General features: G+C 45.6%; 1 protein-coding gene and 1 long non-coding RNA gene across 2 annotated transcripts; both read left to right on the top strand.

Annotated features, from left to right (window-relative positions):
* The first annotated feature begins 4,294 nt into the window (after positions 1 to 4,294).
* LOC127761606 (uncharacterized) lies at positions 4,295 to 6,519 on the top strand. The gene has a single exon (XM_052285917.1). The coding sequence runs from the start codon at positions 4,432 to 4,434 to the stop codon at positions 5,641 to 5,643; it is 1,212 nt and encodes a 403-aa protein (XP_052141877.1). The 5' UTR covers positions 4,295 to 4,431; the 3' UTR covers positions 5,644 to 6,519.
* Positions 6,520 to 10,472: 3,953 nt separating this feature from the next.
* LOC127763817 (uncharacterized) lies at positions 10,473 to 13,736 on the top strand. Its single transcript, XR_008015760.1, has 3 exons — positions 10,473 to 10,788; positions 10,987 to 11,268; positions 12,768 to 13,736. It is a non-coding gene; the product is annotated as an uncharacterized LOC127763817 (long non-coding RNA).
* Positions 13,737 to 17,395: the final 3,659 nt, after the last annotated feature.

Raw genomic sequence — 17,395 nt, forward strand, 5'->3', positions numbered from 1 at the left:
TATCTTTTAGTACAATTATTCTCTATTTTCATGAACTTACTTTGGGATAAATAAAAGGAGCTATAAATAAACTTAATAAGAGGTTGAGGAAGAGGAAATACTCTACAATGCAATAAGTTATTCAAGCTCAAGGAGTAAAAAATAAACCTATTTATGGAGAGGCTAAGGCTGTATTTGCAACCCATTCCCAACCCCTCTCCCTCGTTTTCCGCACGTACGTTTTTTAAATTATTAAAACGGTGTATTTTTTGTAAAAAGTTTCTATATGAAAGTTGCTTAAAAAAATCAAATTAATCTATTTTTTTTAAAAAAATAGCTAATACTTAATTAATCACGCACTAATAGACCGCTCTATTTTCCGTGTGGAGAGAATAAGTTCCCATCCAGCATATGTGAACACAGCCTAAGGGGACATCATCAATGTTACTATACCATCATATTGAACCATGGCTTCAATGATATTGGTGTCGTGAAAAGATCTATTTTCAAAATAAGTTCTTTTTTTTCTAATAAATAAGTTTTCACAATGGAATAGTAAAAGGTGAAAAATCCAGGGCACCATCGCTGGCGATCGATGCGCCTTCTGCCTGGCTCTGGTTGCTGCGACTGCGATGCTCCTGCGGCGTTGGCAGATCAGGTGATGGATGGACGGCTGGCTGGCTGACAGCTCCACCGATGATGGGCTGGGCCCTCGAGCGCCGCGCGCCTCCTTGACTTGACCGTCTACCACGACCCTCCCCCTCAACCCTGACCGGTGGGTCCCACACCCACCTGTAGAACCCATGCCTGCACAGTCCACGGCACTGTACCGTCCGTTCTTCCGTTAGATACACCAACCATCATTTGACAAGCTCGTCGTGTCGTTCGTTACACCATCATGCCGAAATTGCCAACCCATTCGTCGTCCACGCCTACTCCGTCCGTAAAAAAAAAAAAAAAAATAGTACCAGATATGATATATTCTAATACGAGGAATCTGGACATATGTATGTTTAGTTTTATAATAATAGGATATGTTACATTCGATATTAGATATTAGATTGGTTTTTTTAGAACAGGGGAGTATGCTATTCATTACTTTTGGGATGGAATAGTACGTACTAGAACTATTTTTATCATAAAATATAAATAACTTTGATTAGATGTATTGCTATCAACCCGAATAGAGTCTATCTAGAGGCCTATTTACATCGTAGCCAAAATAAATTTTATCAAATTTTGATATAGATGGTAATATTGTCAAAATTTTGACAGGATTTCTTATTTATTTACTAAATTTAGCAACAAATTAAATGTGGTCATTTTTTTAGCACCTTTAAAAAATAGTATGGTTAAAAATGGCATCAATCTAAATAGCCCCTATATTACTCTAATTAAGATCTTTTATATTTTGAGGATGGATTATAAAGAAATGAAGCAGCCGCAAATGGTACACGGAAGAAAATGGGTTGTTTATCGGCCGTGTAAGAGCCTCATCGTTTGCGCTATGGCTTATAAGACAAAGCTCAAATTTGAATTTTAAAACTTGATTCTGAATTTGATTTTGATGCTTTTTCAACATAGTTTTTTTTAGCTTTGACTTTTCAATCATTACAAACATATATGCAAAAGTTTTATTCGTATATCATTTTTTAATCGTTAATAAGCCATTACGGCTTATAATAAGCCATGGGACCATAAGACATGCCGCGTCGTACTCCGTACTAGTACTCCTCCCGCAAGACGACAAGATTATACGTGCAGCAGCAACGGGAGATCGAAGAGGGCGCAATGTTTCGCCACGTCCGTCCTTACCATCGTACGGCCACCATCCACTTCTCGCTCCTCGTTACGATTCGTACACCTACTCGTACTCCACTCGCGACCGCGGGTGCAAAATCCCGGTCATACCCTCCGCACTGACAGGTTTGACCGCTAGGGTTAACCGCAGAAGACGACAAAACGTCAGGGGTAGCGTCGTCTTTTCAAGTCGGCCCAAATGATTGACGTCCCCGTCCTCTGTCGGCCACCGTGGCGAGATTCATCTTCTTCCCAGGACGGATGGACGGTCGGATCCGATGGCGGTTTTTCTTCGCAGTGTCTCGACCGTCGATTGCCCGGGTTCGCGACCGCCAAATTGTTTGTTTGGCGCCAAGGTTTTCCCTCCTCCTCCTCCCGATTTGGGATCCTTTACATCCTCACCCTTCATCTCGTGCACAATTTCAACCATATCCATATTCAAATACCGATTCTACGCTAAAATTAGAAGTTTGAACAAATTGGAACGATGCAACGAAAAAGTTAAAAATTTGCGTGTAGAAAAATTCAACGTGACAGAAAAGTTAAAAGTTCGAAGAAAAAAAAAAGTTGAAATCTACACAGGACATCACTTCAAATATTTAGTGATTGTAGTATTATTTTGGAAAAGGAGGGGGCGAAGCGTAAAATGGAGCTGCACGGATATCCACGAGGGGGGGCGGCAGCGCCTCGCGGGCCGCGCTTGTCGGTGTTAACTCCGGCCGCCACGTGGAGCGGCCGCCGGTGATCATCGACAGCTGGATCTCACGTGCAGCTCCCCCTTGGCGCCGATCTCTCTGCACCGTCGGATCGTCGCCGACGGCCCGGATGCGGCCCCACGCAAGCGGATAAGGGAAAGCCTGGGTGGTGTGGTGGTGGGCCGTCACGTGCCCCTCCCCACCCTCGAGTCTCGGCGTGGTCAACGTGGGGGGAGCCGATCAAGTAAATTCTTTACGCCCAGATTAGGGGTGGTTAGATAGGGCTAAAATTTTTCAGCCTATGTCACATCGGATGTTTGGACACTAATTTAGAGTATTAAACATAGACTAATAGAAAAACTAATTTTATAAATGAGAGCTAATCCGCGAGACGAATTTTTTAAGCCTAATTAATCCATAATTATCAAAAGTTCAATGTAGTATCATATTGTCAAAATTATGACGTAATTAGACTTAAAAGATTCGTCTCACGAATTAGTCCAATGTTATGAAATGAGTTTTATAATTAGTGTATGTTTAATACTACAAATTAGTGTCAAACATCTGATGTGACAGGGACTTGGAATAAGTTCCTGTAAACCAAACAGCCTCTTAGAGAGCCGTTAACCAGTAAAAAAACGTAATTAAAAATGCAATTACTGCGCTAACTACAAGAAAGTGTAAAAAAGATGTAGTACAGATAGAAATGTGCATAGGCTTTTTTTTACTACACGAGTCAGAGAGGGGCTAGTGTACAAAGGTGGCTTTTGAGCATCAAACGGGAGGCAGTAGTCACTCACACGCTCACACGTGCTGTACTTAACTTTGCATGCGATCCCATCCATCCATCACGGCGGACGTAGCCGTCGTGGTTGTCGCCGTCGGCGGTCGCATCCGTCCGGCCAAATGTGGCATCCTTTCACGGATCGCCCATCTCGTCGCCGATGTCGGCACTGTTTTGGCTCGGCATCCATCATGGTGTTAAAACTGTGTGGTGTGGGGTCTCACCAGACTGTGACACATTTTTCCCACCGGCTAACCACTTCACCCCTGACAGGGTAAATGCTGGTTAAAAAACACATCACACACTAGTAATAGTAATTATCTTTCTTAAGGGCCCTTTCATTTTAAAAAAACCATATGAATTTTGAGAGGATTTCAATCTTCTAAAAAAATTCCTATGAAGACTTTTAGAACAAAAAATTGAATCCTATAATATTCTTTGGATGAAACAATTCTATAAAGACTTTAAAAAAAATTAGTAAAAGCTTCAACCTGTTAGAAAGTTTGCTTCGAGTCTATATTTCTCATTCAATTTATGCTATTCAATCAAACAATTGTTACTGTGTTTTTTTTGTGTGTTTTACCATTCTTTATCTTATATTTCTATTACTGTTAAAATAGGTGTTTCTTTCTATTCCTTTGATCCTTATTATTAACCGCTGTTGAATTCAGCAAACTGATTCTGGTTTGTCGTGTCGTGTTGATACCGTGCAGCGTAACGTTACTCTTTACCCCCTGCTGCTGCTGCAGCATGTCGCAGCAAATATATTGTTTAATTTAATCAATTTGCCTGCAAAGACAACAACCACGCCAAAATTTTTTCTGAAACAGAGATGGGAGTAGTGTACCACCACACAGTGGCAGTGGAACCACCTACCCCCTGTCAAAAAAATTAACCACGGATTAACTCCCCAGTTTCACCTTGCATCCCAGAAAATCCACATGCCGGCGTGGCGGCCTGTGATTGGTTGGCTCGACGTGATGGGCCCCGTTTGTCAGATTATTTACCGTGCGGGGTTATATATAGGGGAGGTTTTGTTTACCACGGTGTGCTTTGCTCTCTTGCCTCTCCTGTCTCTTTCTCGGATTTTTCTCATCGAATCTCTCCACTTCACTAGCCAAAAGTACAGTACCACCAGTGTACTTCACCGTTTGATGCGCCTCGCCGCCGGCAATGGCATCCGCCGTCGCTAGCACCATGCCCTCGCCGCCGCCGCCCGCCGTCTCGTTCGGCTGGCTCGCCCCCACGCGCGTGTCGCCGCCACCGGCATTGCCGGCGGTGGCGGTGGCGGCGGAGCAGGCTGTGTCGAAGGAGTTCATTGATTTTGAGTTCAGCCTTGGTGGATCTGCGACCATGTTGCCGGCGGATGAGCTGTTCGCCGACGGGAAGCTGCTCCCGCTCCGGCCGCATCCGGTGGCGGCGGAGAAGGCGGTGGCGATGGAGGCGGAGAAGGCGGTGCCGGAGCTCGTGAAGGCGGTGCGGCCTGCGGTGGCGGTGGCGGCGGAGGTGTTCGACCCGTACGTGTTCTCACCCAAGGCGCCGACGTGCTCGAGCAGGTGGAGGGAGCTGCTCCGGCTGAAGAAGGTCCAGACGCCGACGAAGCCGTCGGCGTCGACGTCCGCATCGCCGTCGACGGCGACGGCGGCGACGCCGTCGAGATCCTCGAACTCCTCGGCGGCCAGGTCGCTCAAGCTGCTGCTGCTCCAGCGGAACGGCGGGCGCGCGTCTGGCGCCGCCGCGTCGGACCTCTCCGTGGCGCCGCTCCTCCGCGACAGCTCCGACTCCGAGGCGTCCCTCTCCCTCGCGTCCTCCCGCTTCTCGCTCTCGTCGTCGTCGTCGTCGTCCTGCCACGAGCACGACGACTTCCCCCGCCACTCCCTCGACTCCGTCGACCCCACACCACGGCCCCGCCTCCGCCTCGTCCGGTCTCAACCACAGCCGCACCCTCCTGCCGCCGCCGCCGCCGCCGTTGCCAAGCCACGGGCGGCGATCCAGAGCCCCGCCCGGCGCCGCCCCTCGCCACCGCCGCCGCCTCCGCCGCAGGTGGTCTCCGTGGACTCGCCGCGCATGAACTCGTCCGGCAAGATCGTGTTCCAGGGCCTGGAACGCAGCTCGAGCTCGCCGGCGGGGAGCGTCCACTCGAGCCTCCGGTCGCGGTCGCGCGTCATGGACAGGTCCTACTCCGCTGGCGTCCGCGCCGCCACCCCCGTCGTGCTCAACGTGCCGGTCTGCTCGCGCCCGGTGTTCGGGTTCTTCAAGGACAGGAAGGACGCGGCGGCGAAGGACTCGTCGGCGTCGCGGCCTCGGTCGGCGCTTGGCCGGAAGACGGCGCCCCACGGCGGCAATGGCGGCGGCGCATCCAGAGATCTTGGTACTAGCAACTGACCTCCGTTTTAACTAAGCTAGAAGCATTAGCAATGTAACCTCAATTAGCCAGCCAAGTAGTCGTAGCATTTCCTTTCCAAAGAAAAGGAAACAACAAAAAAAGAACAGGGTGAGAGGAGAAATTTAGTTTGGGATTTGGAGTGGAGAAATTTCAAATTTGGAGGAGAGGATAGATTGTTTTGTGAAGTCATTTTGCTTGATGTTTTGGGAGAGGATCCTAGATATATCAGACCAAGCTAATTGGCCCATCCATTTTGCTCATTCTCATCTCATGTAAATCCAATCTAATCTTCTTTGCAACTACATTTTGCATTCTGTTTCTGCTTTGTACTACTTCATTTGATCTGAGCTCGAACGAAGAGAAAAACATAAAACTATTGCACACGCTCTATTCTTGCAGTAAAACCCCAAATGATGGTTTCATGTGCGTTTGACAAAAAAGACTGATCCTTTATAAACCATGGTAACTTTTCACCTTTTTTACCCGGCCTCGTGGGCATTAGTTTTACTGATGCAAATTGATGGAGATCGATGCCGGTTTAAACAGGGGGCAGATCGGAGAGCTGGGCGCCAGCTCGTCCACCATGTGTGCCGGTGATCGGGCACAGTGCTGCGCCATGTGCGGCCATCTGAATTCTCGTGTAAATTGCTCACTGTGGCAGTAAAAAAAAAGGAAGAAATGGAACGGATGATGAGTGAGTGCAGGGCTGCTGCGAACAGCGAAACTTTTGTGAAGGAAAAGGGCCCATTTTGGAGAGAGCGGTGGATTGCTATTGCTGGTCTGGCTTTGCTGTTTTGCTGCATTGCTGCTGCCTGCAGCGACGGAGGCGCTGCCAAAGTTGGGTGCCCATGTGGTCTCTGTGTGTGTGTGTTTGAGTTTTTTTTTTTTTTTTTTTTTTTTGCTCGTCTCTTTCTTTGGCTTTGCAGTGGCAAAGCAGCTTCTTTTTTTTTTTACTAGGATTTTCTTTTCGTGTTATCTTTTCTACTGCTACAGTTATAAGTGCTGCAGCCACCATTGGACTTTGCCTGGTTGTTTTTGTTTTCCCTTTTTTTTGACTCGTTCTAGTATAGCTTTACTAAGAGCAGGTACAATAGCAGACTATAAGCCAGCTGCAAACATATTTTAAAAAGATAAATAAGGAGAGAGAAGGGTAGCGGACTACAGATTTATAGCCAGCTGTAGCACGGACTCCAAGACGCAGTGTGTGTATGACATATGAGACCATGTATTAATAGTGTAGTATGTTCCTATTGTATGAATGAGCTATTAGATTAGCTATAGATGAATTAGAGCCATTAGTTGGCTATACTATTAAAGCTCTAAAGGTCCCTTTACCTTCTTGGTTTTTGTACAAGTTTGGTCCGAGTGTTACGTGTAGACTCCAACTTGACACGACCCTAGCCAACGGTAGGGGTACTAGACTAATAGTAGGAGTAGGATTTTCACTGCCTCGAGCAGCAGTGAACATTTGACCGCAGTAAAAAAAAAAAAAAGAAGACAAGGATCCTGAGAAGAGAGAGATATGATGTGATGTGATGGGCAGCGCAGGATTCTGATCTGACGGCTAGGATTCTCGTGCGAGTGAATTCCTGCCCCTCTCCCGGGAGGCACAGCCCCCTGCGCCTCTGCCGCAAAATACTCCCTACTCCAACATTATTTTTTGGCGCCAAATACCGGTTAGTTTTTCTCCATGACACGCTCTAATTTGGCGCCTAATATGCGTGCAAATTTCTCTTTTGACTTCGATCTGATCCAGCCCAGGAATGGAGGCCCACGTACATCTAGGGGAAAAAGTACACCGAAGGTCCCTCAACTTGTCATCGAGTTACAGGATCGTCCCCTAACCGCAAAACCGATACAACGCATCCTCCAACTTACAAAACCACTACAAACTAGGTCCCTCGGCGGTTTTGACCCCGGTTTTGTATGATGTGGTGGCTGAATCAGCGTGGGACCCACATGGGCCCCACATGTCAGAATGCAACATCAGCAAGGTCTCTCTCCCCTGCCACGTCAGCAAGGTCTGTCTTCCCTCTCCCTTCCTCCTCTCTCTAATCTCTATCTCACTCTTCTCTCTGGGCAGGCCGTCCGGTGGTGGGGAGGAGGTCCGACGGCCGGCCGGCGATGCGGGAGAAGGGGCGACGCGGCGGCGGCGGGCCGGGAGCAGGCAGGCGCTGCGGCGGTAGGCGCAGGGGCGACGGAGGATGGAGGAGGACGGTCGGAGCGAAGCTCAACGATGCGAGTCCTGTGACGAGTGGCCACTTGTGATAGGGGCGACGACGCTCGGGCATTCCCAGATTGGCCCGGCGCGACTACCGCTCTGATTGAGACCAGTGGAGGCGGCTCCGGTGTGATTTGGTGGCGAGTAAAGACGGAGCGAGCTCTGCCTCTATGTGGCGGGGCTAGGGTCTTCTAGCGACGAGGCGGCTTAGGGTGAGCAGCCCGCGGGCGGCTGATAGGGAGAAGAGGTTGTTGCTGAGCTTGCTCGAGCGGGCGGCCGCGGGCGGCATCATGGTTGGGACTTGGGGGCGCGGCTAGGCGAGGGAGGAGGTTGTTGTCGAGCTTGTATGCTGTTAGAGAAAGGAGAGAGAAAATGAAATCGTGTAGCTCGAATTTGTATGCTGTTATTTGATAGTATCTGCAGGTATGAGTCTCGAAGTTGATGAGCATTCGATGATGAAATTTTAGTTGCATTGCATCTTCAAACAGTCCCCTCAGTTCGTGCTTATATGATTTATTTACAGAATTGATATTGTAGTGTTTGAATGTATTCAGGTTCTGCAGAGTTCTTGGAGCTTATTAAGAGTGCGCTTCTGGCAGCACTAGAAGGTTACTGTTTTGAACGCTTGAAACTTACTGAATTATTGGTTGCTTGAACTGCGAATTGTGAGCGAGTATAATTTATGTTGCTCCTCAGTTGTCTTTTTCTCTGTGCAACAGCTCTGATTCCAGGCTCCCTGTTTAGACAGTATGATGTACAAGGTCCAATTCCAGTTGTAAAAGATGTTTTTATCCCTCCAGACACAGAAGAAGATGGGCTGCCTGCTGCCCTTGAAGATGCCATGCCTCTAATTTCATTTTTGGCCCCTCTATGTAAGAAGTGTTACAGTTTGTTTAGTCAATTTGAACATGTAATACGGACAAGATAAATTTACAAGCAGATCGACACATGCAAAGATCGAATTGCTGCTGCCCTTGATACATTGCGATTTACGACATACATCTTCGTGGGAGCGAGGTGCTGCTTCTGGGCAGGAACCTGATACTGTTTTACTTGGTGGCCGAGGTTTTGGAGCAGCCATGTCTGCTCTAACTGACGCCCTCCCCCGACGTTCTGCTCTGCTCCCGCCGTCGCCTCGCCCGTGTGAAGCCGCTACACGCCGCCGGCGTCGCTGCCGCTGGAGCCGGGTCCACGTCCCGCCGCCGTCGAGGTCGCCCACAAGCCACATCCGGCGGAGAGGAGGCGCCCCTCCTCTGCCCTTTTGCTGCCTGACCCAGGCGTGGTGGCCTCCTCCCGTCGCAGCCGCCGCCGCCGGTTCTCCTCCTCTCCCGCCTCGTCCCGGGCGACCTCCTCCCCACCCCACCCGTCGCCGGCTTGCCCAAAGGAGAAAAGCCAGAAAGAGATGAGAAAGGGAGAGAGAGAGAGGGTTGATGATGTGGCATCCTGACATGTGGGTCCCACGCTGAGTCAGCCGCCACGTTGGATACAACCGGGATCAAAACCACTCAAGGATCTAAAGCGAACAGTTTTATAAGTTGAGCGATGTAATATATCTGGTTTTGTGGTTGAGGGACGATTTTGTAACTCGATGACAAGTTAAGGGACCTTGGGTGTACTTTTTCCTACATATCTAGGCCTCCTCAGCTAGAGGGCCCAATTAGTTTTTAGTTGGGCCATGCCCAATTGGTCTCAGTTAGTTGTTGATCGTTGAGAAATGGGTTGATCTCTAGTAGAGTAATTAATCAGCTACTAGGAGTAGTATACTACCCGTGAAATTTTACTTAATTTATTTATTTACTAAATACTCTACTAGAGTTCAAAGGAAACAAGAAAACCTACTAATTAAGGCAGGGTGGAATTGGAGAGAAAGGTTGGAAGTTTAGGACTTTGTTTTGTCTCTTTTGTTGCTGCTGGATACTGTTTGGAGGCCTAGTGCCTAGCTTTATGTTTTGCTGTTTGGAACATGTATTGCGAGCTTAAATGCTCAGACTATGTAACTTTGGGGCTGCGTATATCTTGTGGGAAGTAGAGGTCTTTTTTTTTTCAAATCCATTATCTAAAGAAAAAGAAAACCATTTGTCAGATTCCATTTCTCTTATTATTCGTGAAAATTTTAGGTTACAAAATACTCAAGATTAATTAAAACGCGGACCAGGCCATTAGTTCGAAATTGGGCCGGCCTGCAGCCGTGTGCTACTGATCAGTCTAGCAGGCCGAGGGCCAGCCATGATCAGAAGTAAAAATTAGGAGCATAATATGTCATCATCTCGCCTCAGGAAAACTAATCATACAAGTTACAGTACGAGGCCAACATTTTCTTCTCGGTCGCGTTCAAAGAATCAGTCTAAAAATTCCAAGTTGCCGGATGCATCTAAAAATCTGTCATGTTCTTGGTCCTCTCGCGGCTTTCTCCCATTGGTTCTTGTAGATCGGCGTCATCGCGGTGAACTAATCGAAATATACGACCTGCCAGTTGTACGTATGTAGAGGAGCGTTCCTCTGTCATCTTCTCTTCACAGTGAAGATATTAATTGTACCTGCCATCTAATTAAGAAAAAAATAATTATAAGAAAAGGAAACCTCACCAATTATCAATGTCCGAGGAAACCTCACCAGTAGTATTAGCAAGGAATTTCGTGTAATATAATAGCATAAAACTGATCAACAAGTCACATGTTTGGTTTCTGACTAGTTTTCTAGCACTGGTTTCACGGTCGTGTTCGTGTATAACATGCTAAGCTTAGCTATCTGCGCCCTCCAATCCACCAGGTCAACGTACACGCCCAAATCTGCAAGTGAAGAGCCATATCCTAGCTCCGGCCGCCGTCCCATGGCTTCGCCGCCGCCGCCGCCGCCGGCACTATGATCTATGGCAATATGCACAGACAGATCGAGCTGGGAGAGCTCATCTTTTTAGCCTCAGGTAGCAGAGCTCTCTTCGTTTGTTCTCTCTCTGCATGCAGTATATACTATGTTCCTAGCTAGCTACCACGATCTATATATGTATGTGTGAATATATAGTTGTTGATTAGGCTAAGACAGAGATCAGGTAACAAAGGTTGATGGTATTGATTGCTATCTTTAATTAATTCATGTGCTAATTGTGATTTCCTTCTCTCAGGTTGATTAGGCTCAGGTGCAGAGACAGCTTGTAGATAGCTCGAATGATATGACGCCGTATATATGCATGAAGAAGAACATCAGGATCAAGGAAGCTACCTTTATTTGAGCTTCGGAAAAGGCAGTTGATATTTTGGTACATGGAGATGAATGATTAGAGCCAAGTGAATGGTCCAAGCACTTGCTAAATTCAGTACATACCCCTCTGCATGCCTTAATTTTGTGGATCTCTCGCTCGATCAGCGACGTCGGTCGTCATCTCGTCACAACATGGGATTGATTGGTGAGTGGTTAATTATTTTAGTTATTACTAATACAGTACTCTCCCTTTTGCTCTATCTTTTCGCTGTTTTTGCTATTCGTCTTTTTCTGAGGATGTGTTTGGATAATGGGAAATGAGAGGTAGGATTAGGATTGAAAAATGAATGAAGGGTTAGGATTAAATGGATGAGGGAGAATGAATAGTTAGGATTTAAAGATGGGTGGGAAATCATTTCCCTGGACATTTACCAAACACTCCCTGAATGGTTTGGTAGTTTGATCTCCTCGGAGCTGAGACTTGTGTGTCGATGTTGTTTCTTTGACTTGTGACTCTCATTGGATTTTCTTCCCAGTTCGGGCCCATCCTAATAGAGATGGTGAAAGCCCATATTTGAGCCCATTTGAACCGAGTTTGTTATTTGGGCTGATGTTGGGCCGTAGTCCAGTTTCAATGGGCCCGCATGACGTGTGCTATAGTACGGCGAGCATAATAATCACCAAGTTCATTTCATCTAGCCGAAAGCCATGAGGGTAAATAAAAAGATCGTCGTCACATTTTACGAGGATCAAATTTACCGTTTGTGCGTAAGAACTGCATGAGCAGCGGTAAATTTAGCAATTTCCAAGTGCTTTCGAGCTCCGATCGCTTTTCCCCTTCATTTTAATCGCGCGAGATCAAGATCGATCGAAACCCTAGCTGACCAAGCGGATCGCCGGATCGAACCCGCAAAACGCGCGCGCGCCACCACTACGACGCCATGGAAGGCGGCGGCGACCACTACGACGGCGGGCACCTGCCGGAGCTCGGCGGCGGCGCGCCGTTCTTGTTCCGCAGCCGCACCATCGGGGTGGGCGCCATCTTCCTCATGTGGGGGGCCTCCGCCATCGTCCTCGGGGCCGTCCCCGAGCCCGCCATCCCCATCGCCCACATGCTGCTCTCCTTCGCCTTCCTCATGGCGGGCGTCGCGCTGCTCACCCTCTCCGTCGCTGCCCCCCGCTGCGCCATGGCGGCGAGGGCGGCGGCGACCCTGGAGAACTGGCTCACGGCGTTGATCTAGGGTTGGCTCGATCCGATTAGATCAGATCGCGTTGATGAGTAGCTAGCCCAACTAATTAAGCCATATATGCATCTCTCGCTCCTCGATCGATTCGAGTAGCTTATTATGGAGTGTAGCAGTTAATTAATTAAGTATAAACTGTTTGTGTTGTTATGCAACTAGCTATAGCTTGATGTGTGATGATCTAATTGTAAATTTGTAATTAAAGAGATGCATGTTTTTTTTTTTAATTTTCTGTTGTTAATGTACTGTGCATGCAGCTGCTTGATAGATGTATAATTTATACTATATGTATTGTTTTGTGGTGTATAAATATATATATTAAGCTTGAGAGTGAGTTGCCAATCTTCAATATTGGTTGCATTGTCATAACATTTAGTACTGTCTATATATACTTCATGTCAACTTCTTAAATTTTCAGTAGTATTTTTTATTATATTGATATAGTTTCAATTCTTTGCAGTGAAAACATGCATGAATTGTTTAGGTATGCCGGCCACATTAGTTTCATGGGACAAACGAAGATTGCGAGGTATAACAATCCGGGTATTTATACGGTTATCAGATAGTACAAACAAGTATGACTGATATTTGCAATTGGACTACCTGATACAATTGCCATGAGATGAATCTTCAAAAGCAAACATATGTCTTGAATGTCCGGCTGGGTACTGTGGATATGTAAATATATAGAAGCATGATCAGTTGATTACATGCATAATGATCAGAGAGAGATGAAGCTGGCTTGCATAAGTACACTACAGATCAAGAGCAGGGAATTTTTCGTTTTTTTCCTGGTCACGACCTTTTAGGGTTGTAATCTTATACTCTATCAATAGAACTTCGTTAAAAAAAAGAGCAGGGAATTAACAAATGCATGAGAACGCAGCATGGTGGAAAGCACACGATGCTGGTGAGTATGCAAATGTACATTTTAATGCCCCTTATTTGTTGCATTGCTTAAGTCCTAGTTTTAGCCAGTTTTGCCAATGCACGGTGTAAGTTTTAAGAGTAAATTGCACCCGGTTATTTAATTAGCATAGAATTTCACTTTGCACCCGGTTATTACCACAGTTGTAGTGTGAGCATCTTACCATTAACAGAGGCAGTACTATGAGGACATGCAGTTGATTAGGCTGCAACATGTTGATATATATCAATGGCTAGCTAGTTTCTGTAACAGATAGGGCATCCCACTATCTGTAATTCTGTATGCAATACTGAACTATATGCTATGCTAGCTTGTAGGACATTATATTTGGCGGAACAATTGGGAAGTGTCTGTTTAGTCCAATAATGGCTTTAATTAGCACAATATTGTCCTTTGGGGGTGAATATGTATTCTGATTATCTTTGGAGATTTTACAGTTGAAGTGATAAAATGAAGGATGCATTATGCATAGGCATAAATTCATAGCCCCAGCTGCCTCAATTCACTAACTAATACAGAACGTTTAGGTGTACAATCATCCATTTCTCATCAGCCCTCTTTCATGGTGTTTATATATGTGTGTGTTGCACGTGCTCAGTTTATGGATGATCTAGCAACAGCTAAAATGATACTACGGATTAATATTGCTTTCCTATCTGAAACAAATAGATCAGGCAATACACACATCAATCGAGGAGTCCTAATACATTAATTGTTTTATGATGTTTATATATGTGTGGGGAAACATTTAGCTATTTAGGCGTCTATATATATACTCCACGTATAAATATGCAATGTCAAATATAACTTCTACAAGTTGCAACGAAAAAAAAAATAAATTTAGCTATAAATATACGTTAACTAACCATAGTTTAATTTGTTTTTTCTGTTGTAACTTGTAGAAGTTAAATCTTAACTTGTATGTTTGTGGAATGATTTATCATGTATACTAATCTATCTTGTTTTTTTAATTTTTTTTCATAGCCATTTAGATGACATGCAAATAACAAAGGATATCTTCTCACGAGTTTAGAATCTATTTCGCTTGTGTGTCATACATTAATTGTATTGTTTATGCTCTACTTCCTCATTGCGGGAGTCACCAGCGTCGTCGCCGGAGCTCCCGACCGGAGGACTGGAAGGGTGTCATTCATTGATCTCCCTCTTAAAACAATAATGCTAGCTTTGAAGTTTCTGATCATCAACCTACAATCTGTCTACCTATACTAAGGCTGTGTTTGCAACCCCTTCTTCCCAACCCCTCTCATTCGTTTTCCACGTGCACGCTTTTCAAACTGCTAAATGGTGTGTTTTTTTTAAAAAAGTTTCTATATAAAAGTTGTTTAAAAAATCAAATTAATCTATTTTTGAAAAAAATCTAATACTTAATTAATCACACACTAATGGACCGCTTCGTTTTCCGTGCAGAGAGTACAAGTTGCCATCTAGGGCATGCGAACACAGCCTAAGCTATTCTTCGCTAATTTGCTCAACAATTTTTAGGAAGTTTTTTTAGCACGTACCATGGATTTAATGGTTTCTCCTTATACTACATATGTGTATTGTGAAGAATTATTGTGTATGTGTGTCACGCCCAGAAATTCACTAGTAATTTCCGAACTAATTTGTGCATAAAATCTTCATCCAGGAATCAGCCGAGGTACACAAACTGACAATTTAATATACAAATCCATCGTAATAATAACGTTACATACTTACGAACCAAAAGAAAAACAGCAGCGGAATAACGGTCTAGCGATGGCTTCAGCTCCACTCCCACAGGCAGCTCAACTGGGGTATAAGCCAAACGACTTCTCCTTCTGGATCCTTTTTCTTCAACTGAGGTTGATTGATTATTGCAAGGTGAGCATATGACATACTCAACAAGCTACACAACAAATATGCAAGTGTACAAGGATACCAAAGGATAGCATAACATATTCTCATTTGCAAAAGCAGCCGCAAACACTTAAGAATAGTAAAACAGTAGAGTAATCATCAATTTTAATCAACACTGAACAACACACCCATGCTGCTCAGGCCCAACCATCCTGAACAACCAAACCTGGCTGCACAGATCTAATTCTAAACCAGGAGCTAAGCAAATTATTACTAATTATAGCATCAAAAATTATTGTGAGAGGTGTGAGACTAATCACGAAAAACATTGCTCAACCCGCCCATGACTGCGGGCACGGCTATTCGAATAGTTTTACACTGGCCAGAAATGTACCACTGTACCCACAAGACACGATTCCACACATGTTACCATGCCCCGAAGTACCACCACGGCACTGCAAAGGGGAAAATCGTGACAATACCCTTCGCACAACACAACTCACCACAGTGCACCATTCCTGGATCATAATCACCCCCTCAAAAACCAGAGGCATGGACTCCCCAGCGACCCCCACGGACTTCTCGCCGCTTCTCATTCTGGCACCCCGTAATGAACCATGCTATACAAAAGGTAAAGCCGTTGCCCACGCTGGCTTGTGGTTGACACGGTTAATGTCTCACAACAGTAGCTCGTGAACCGGTCCTTAATTGTCATGAGCACGACCTTCAAAACCATGTGCTCACAACTCACCATTGACAAGTTTTAATTATCAATTAATTATCATAACATGATTAACCATCGTGAGCTACCATTAAATATAACCATAAATAATAATGTAGTATATATGATTCATCCCATTAATGAGCTTATCTTTCTAAGCATGGCTAAGCAATTACATATGTAGCATTTAGCTGAACCAAACCAATATATAAGGTTCTAGCTAATCAAATTATAACCCATAGGAAAATAAAGTCATCTTCGGCCATTAATTAATTGAGAAAGGCTCACCACCCGATGACATTCAAAAATAATGCATAAGTTGAAATAAAACATTAGCTTTAAACGTGTTCAACATGCTCAAATGGTTGTTTGGGATATGTGTGACTTGCCTTGCAATAATCGGTCTTCAATTAGTCTTCTTGAACACTTCCGACGCACTCACGAACCTTCGCAACAACGGATACGACAAGCTAACACGCAAAACAAAGAAAAAGACTAATAAAAACCAAATAAATAGTACATAAAAAGTAGACAAACATGTAGATCATGATTTTAGATGAATTTAGAGACTTGAACCACTTAATTCCGATTTCATATGAATTAGTTATGAATTTTAGAAGATTAATTCCAATTACAACCTATTAAAGAAAAGACTATTCCAAATTAATTAAATAATTTATAAATAATTTATATCTGAGATAAAAGACTAAAGCATCCTCCGGAAATTATTGCAATGAATTTAGTAGACGACATATAGTAAAAAGAACTAATACGCCATTGAAAAGGGATAACAGGATTTATATTGATTTTGATGGCCGAGATGGCGCTGATGTCAGCGATGACATGGCTGCCACGCGGGATCGACGCCGGCGAGCACAGTAACGGTGGTTACCAGCGAACCACGGTACAATGATGCAAACGGAGGGCACCGGGAGAGAGAGGAGATCAAGGCGACCCTTACCACCACTTCCACGACGACAGACGGCGAGGGAGATGGCCGGCGACGAGCTCCGCAGGGCGGCGACCTTGGGTTGACGATGGCGATGGCTTTCCAGCGACGAGCGGCGGCAACGGAGGGGTGGACGGGCTTCTCCTCGGTGCTTCGAATCCAATGGAGGCGACGGCGACCGAAGGCGACCATAGACGACGACGAACGGCGCGGCTGGAGATCAAACAGGGGTGGCGAACTCGGCCTTCACGGTGACAACGGCTTCCGGCGGGATTTGGCGGAGGGGAACAAGTGGACGGGGTATAGCTCGACCTTTCGGAGCCAAGGGAGGTGGTGGCGCAGGAGGGCGATGGCCGAGGCGACGGCAAACGGCGGTTGGAGCGACTGCCGGCGACGGAGAGAGAAGACGAGCGTGGGGAGGCGGCTAGGGTTAGGGAAAACTTCGGGAAATAGGGGGAAACCGAAGAGGAGGCCGAGGGGATGCTATTTATAGCCGGAAGAGGGAGAGATCGCCTCGGGAACAGATGGATTTGGTGAAGGAAATTAGGATTTATCTCGAGTTCACCCGAATAAAAAGGCCAAAATTCGTGAGATAGATAACGAATTTGATGGGGGTTTCTTGTGGATAAGATAGAGGAGATAGAGAGGACT

This window comes from Oryza glaberrima, chromosome 2 (genome assembly GCF_000147395.1).
Source record: "Oryza glaberrima chromosome 2, OglaRS2, whole genome shotgun sequence".
NCBI classification, from domain to species: Eukaryota; Viridiplantae; Streptophyta; class Magnoliopsida; order Poales; family Poaceae; genus Oryza; species Oryza glaberrima.

Coding starts and splice junctions, on each gene's coding strand:
- LOC127761606 (XM_052285917.1), top strand. CDS start 4,432: ATGGCATCCGCCGTCGCTAGCACCATGCCCTCGCCGCCGCCGCCCGCC.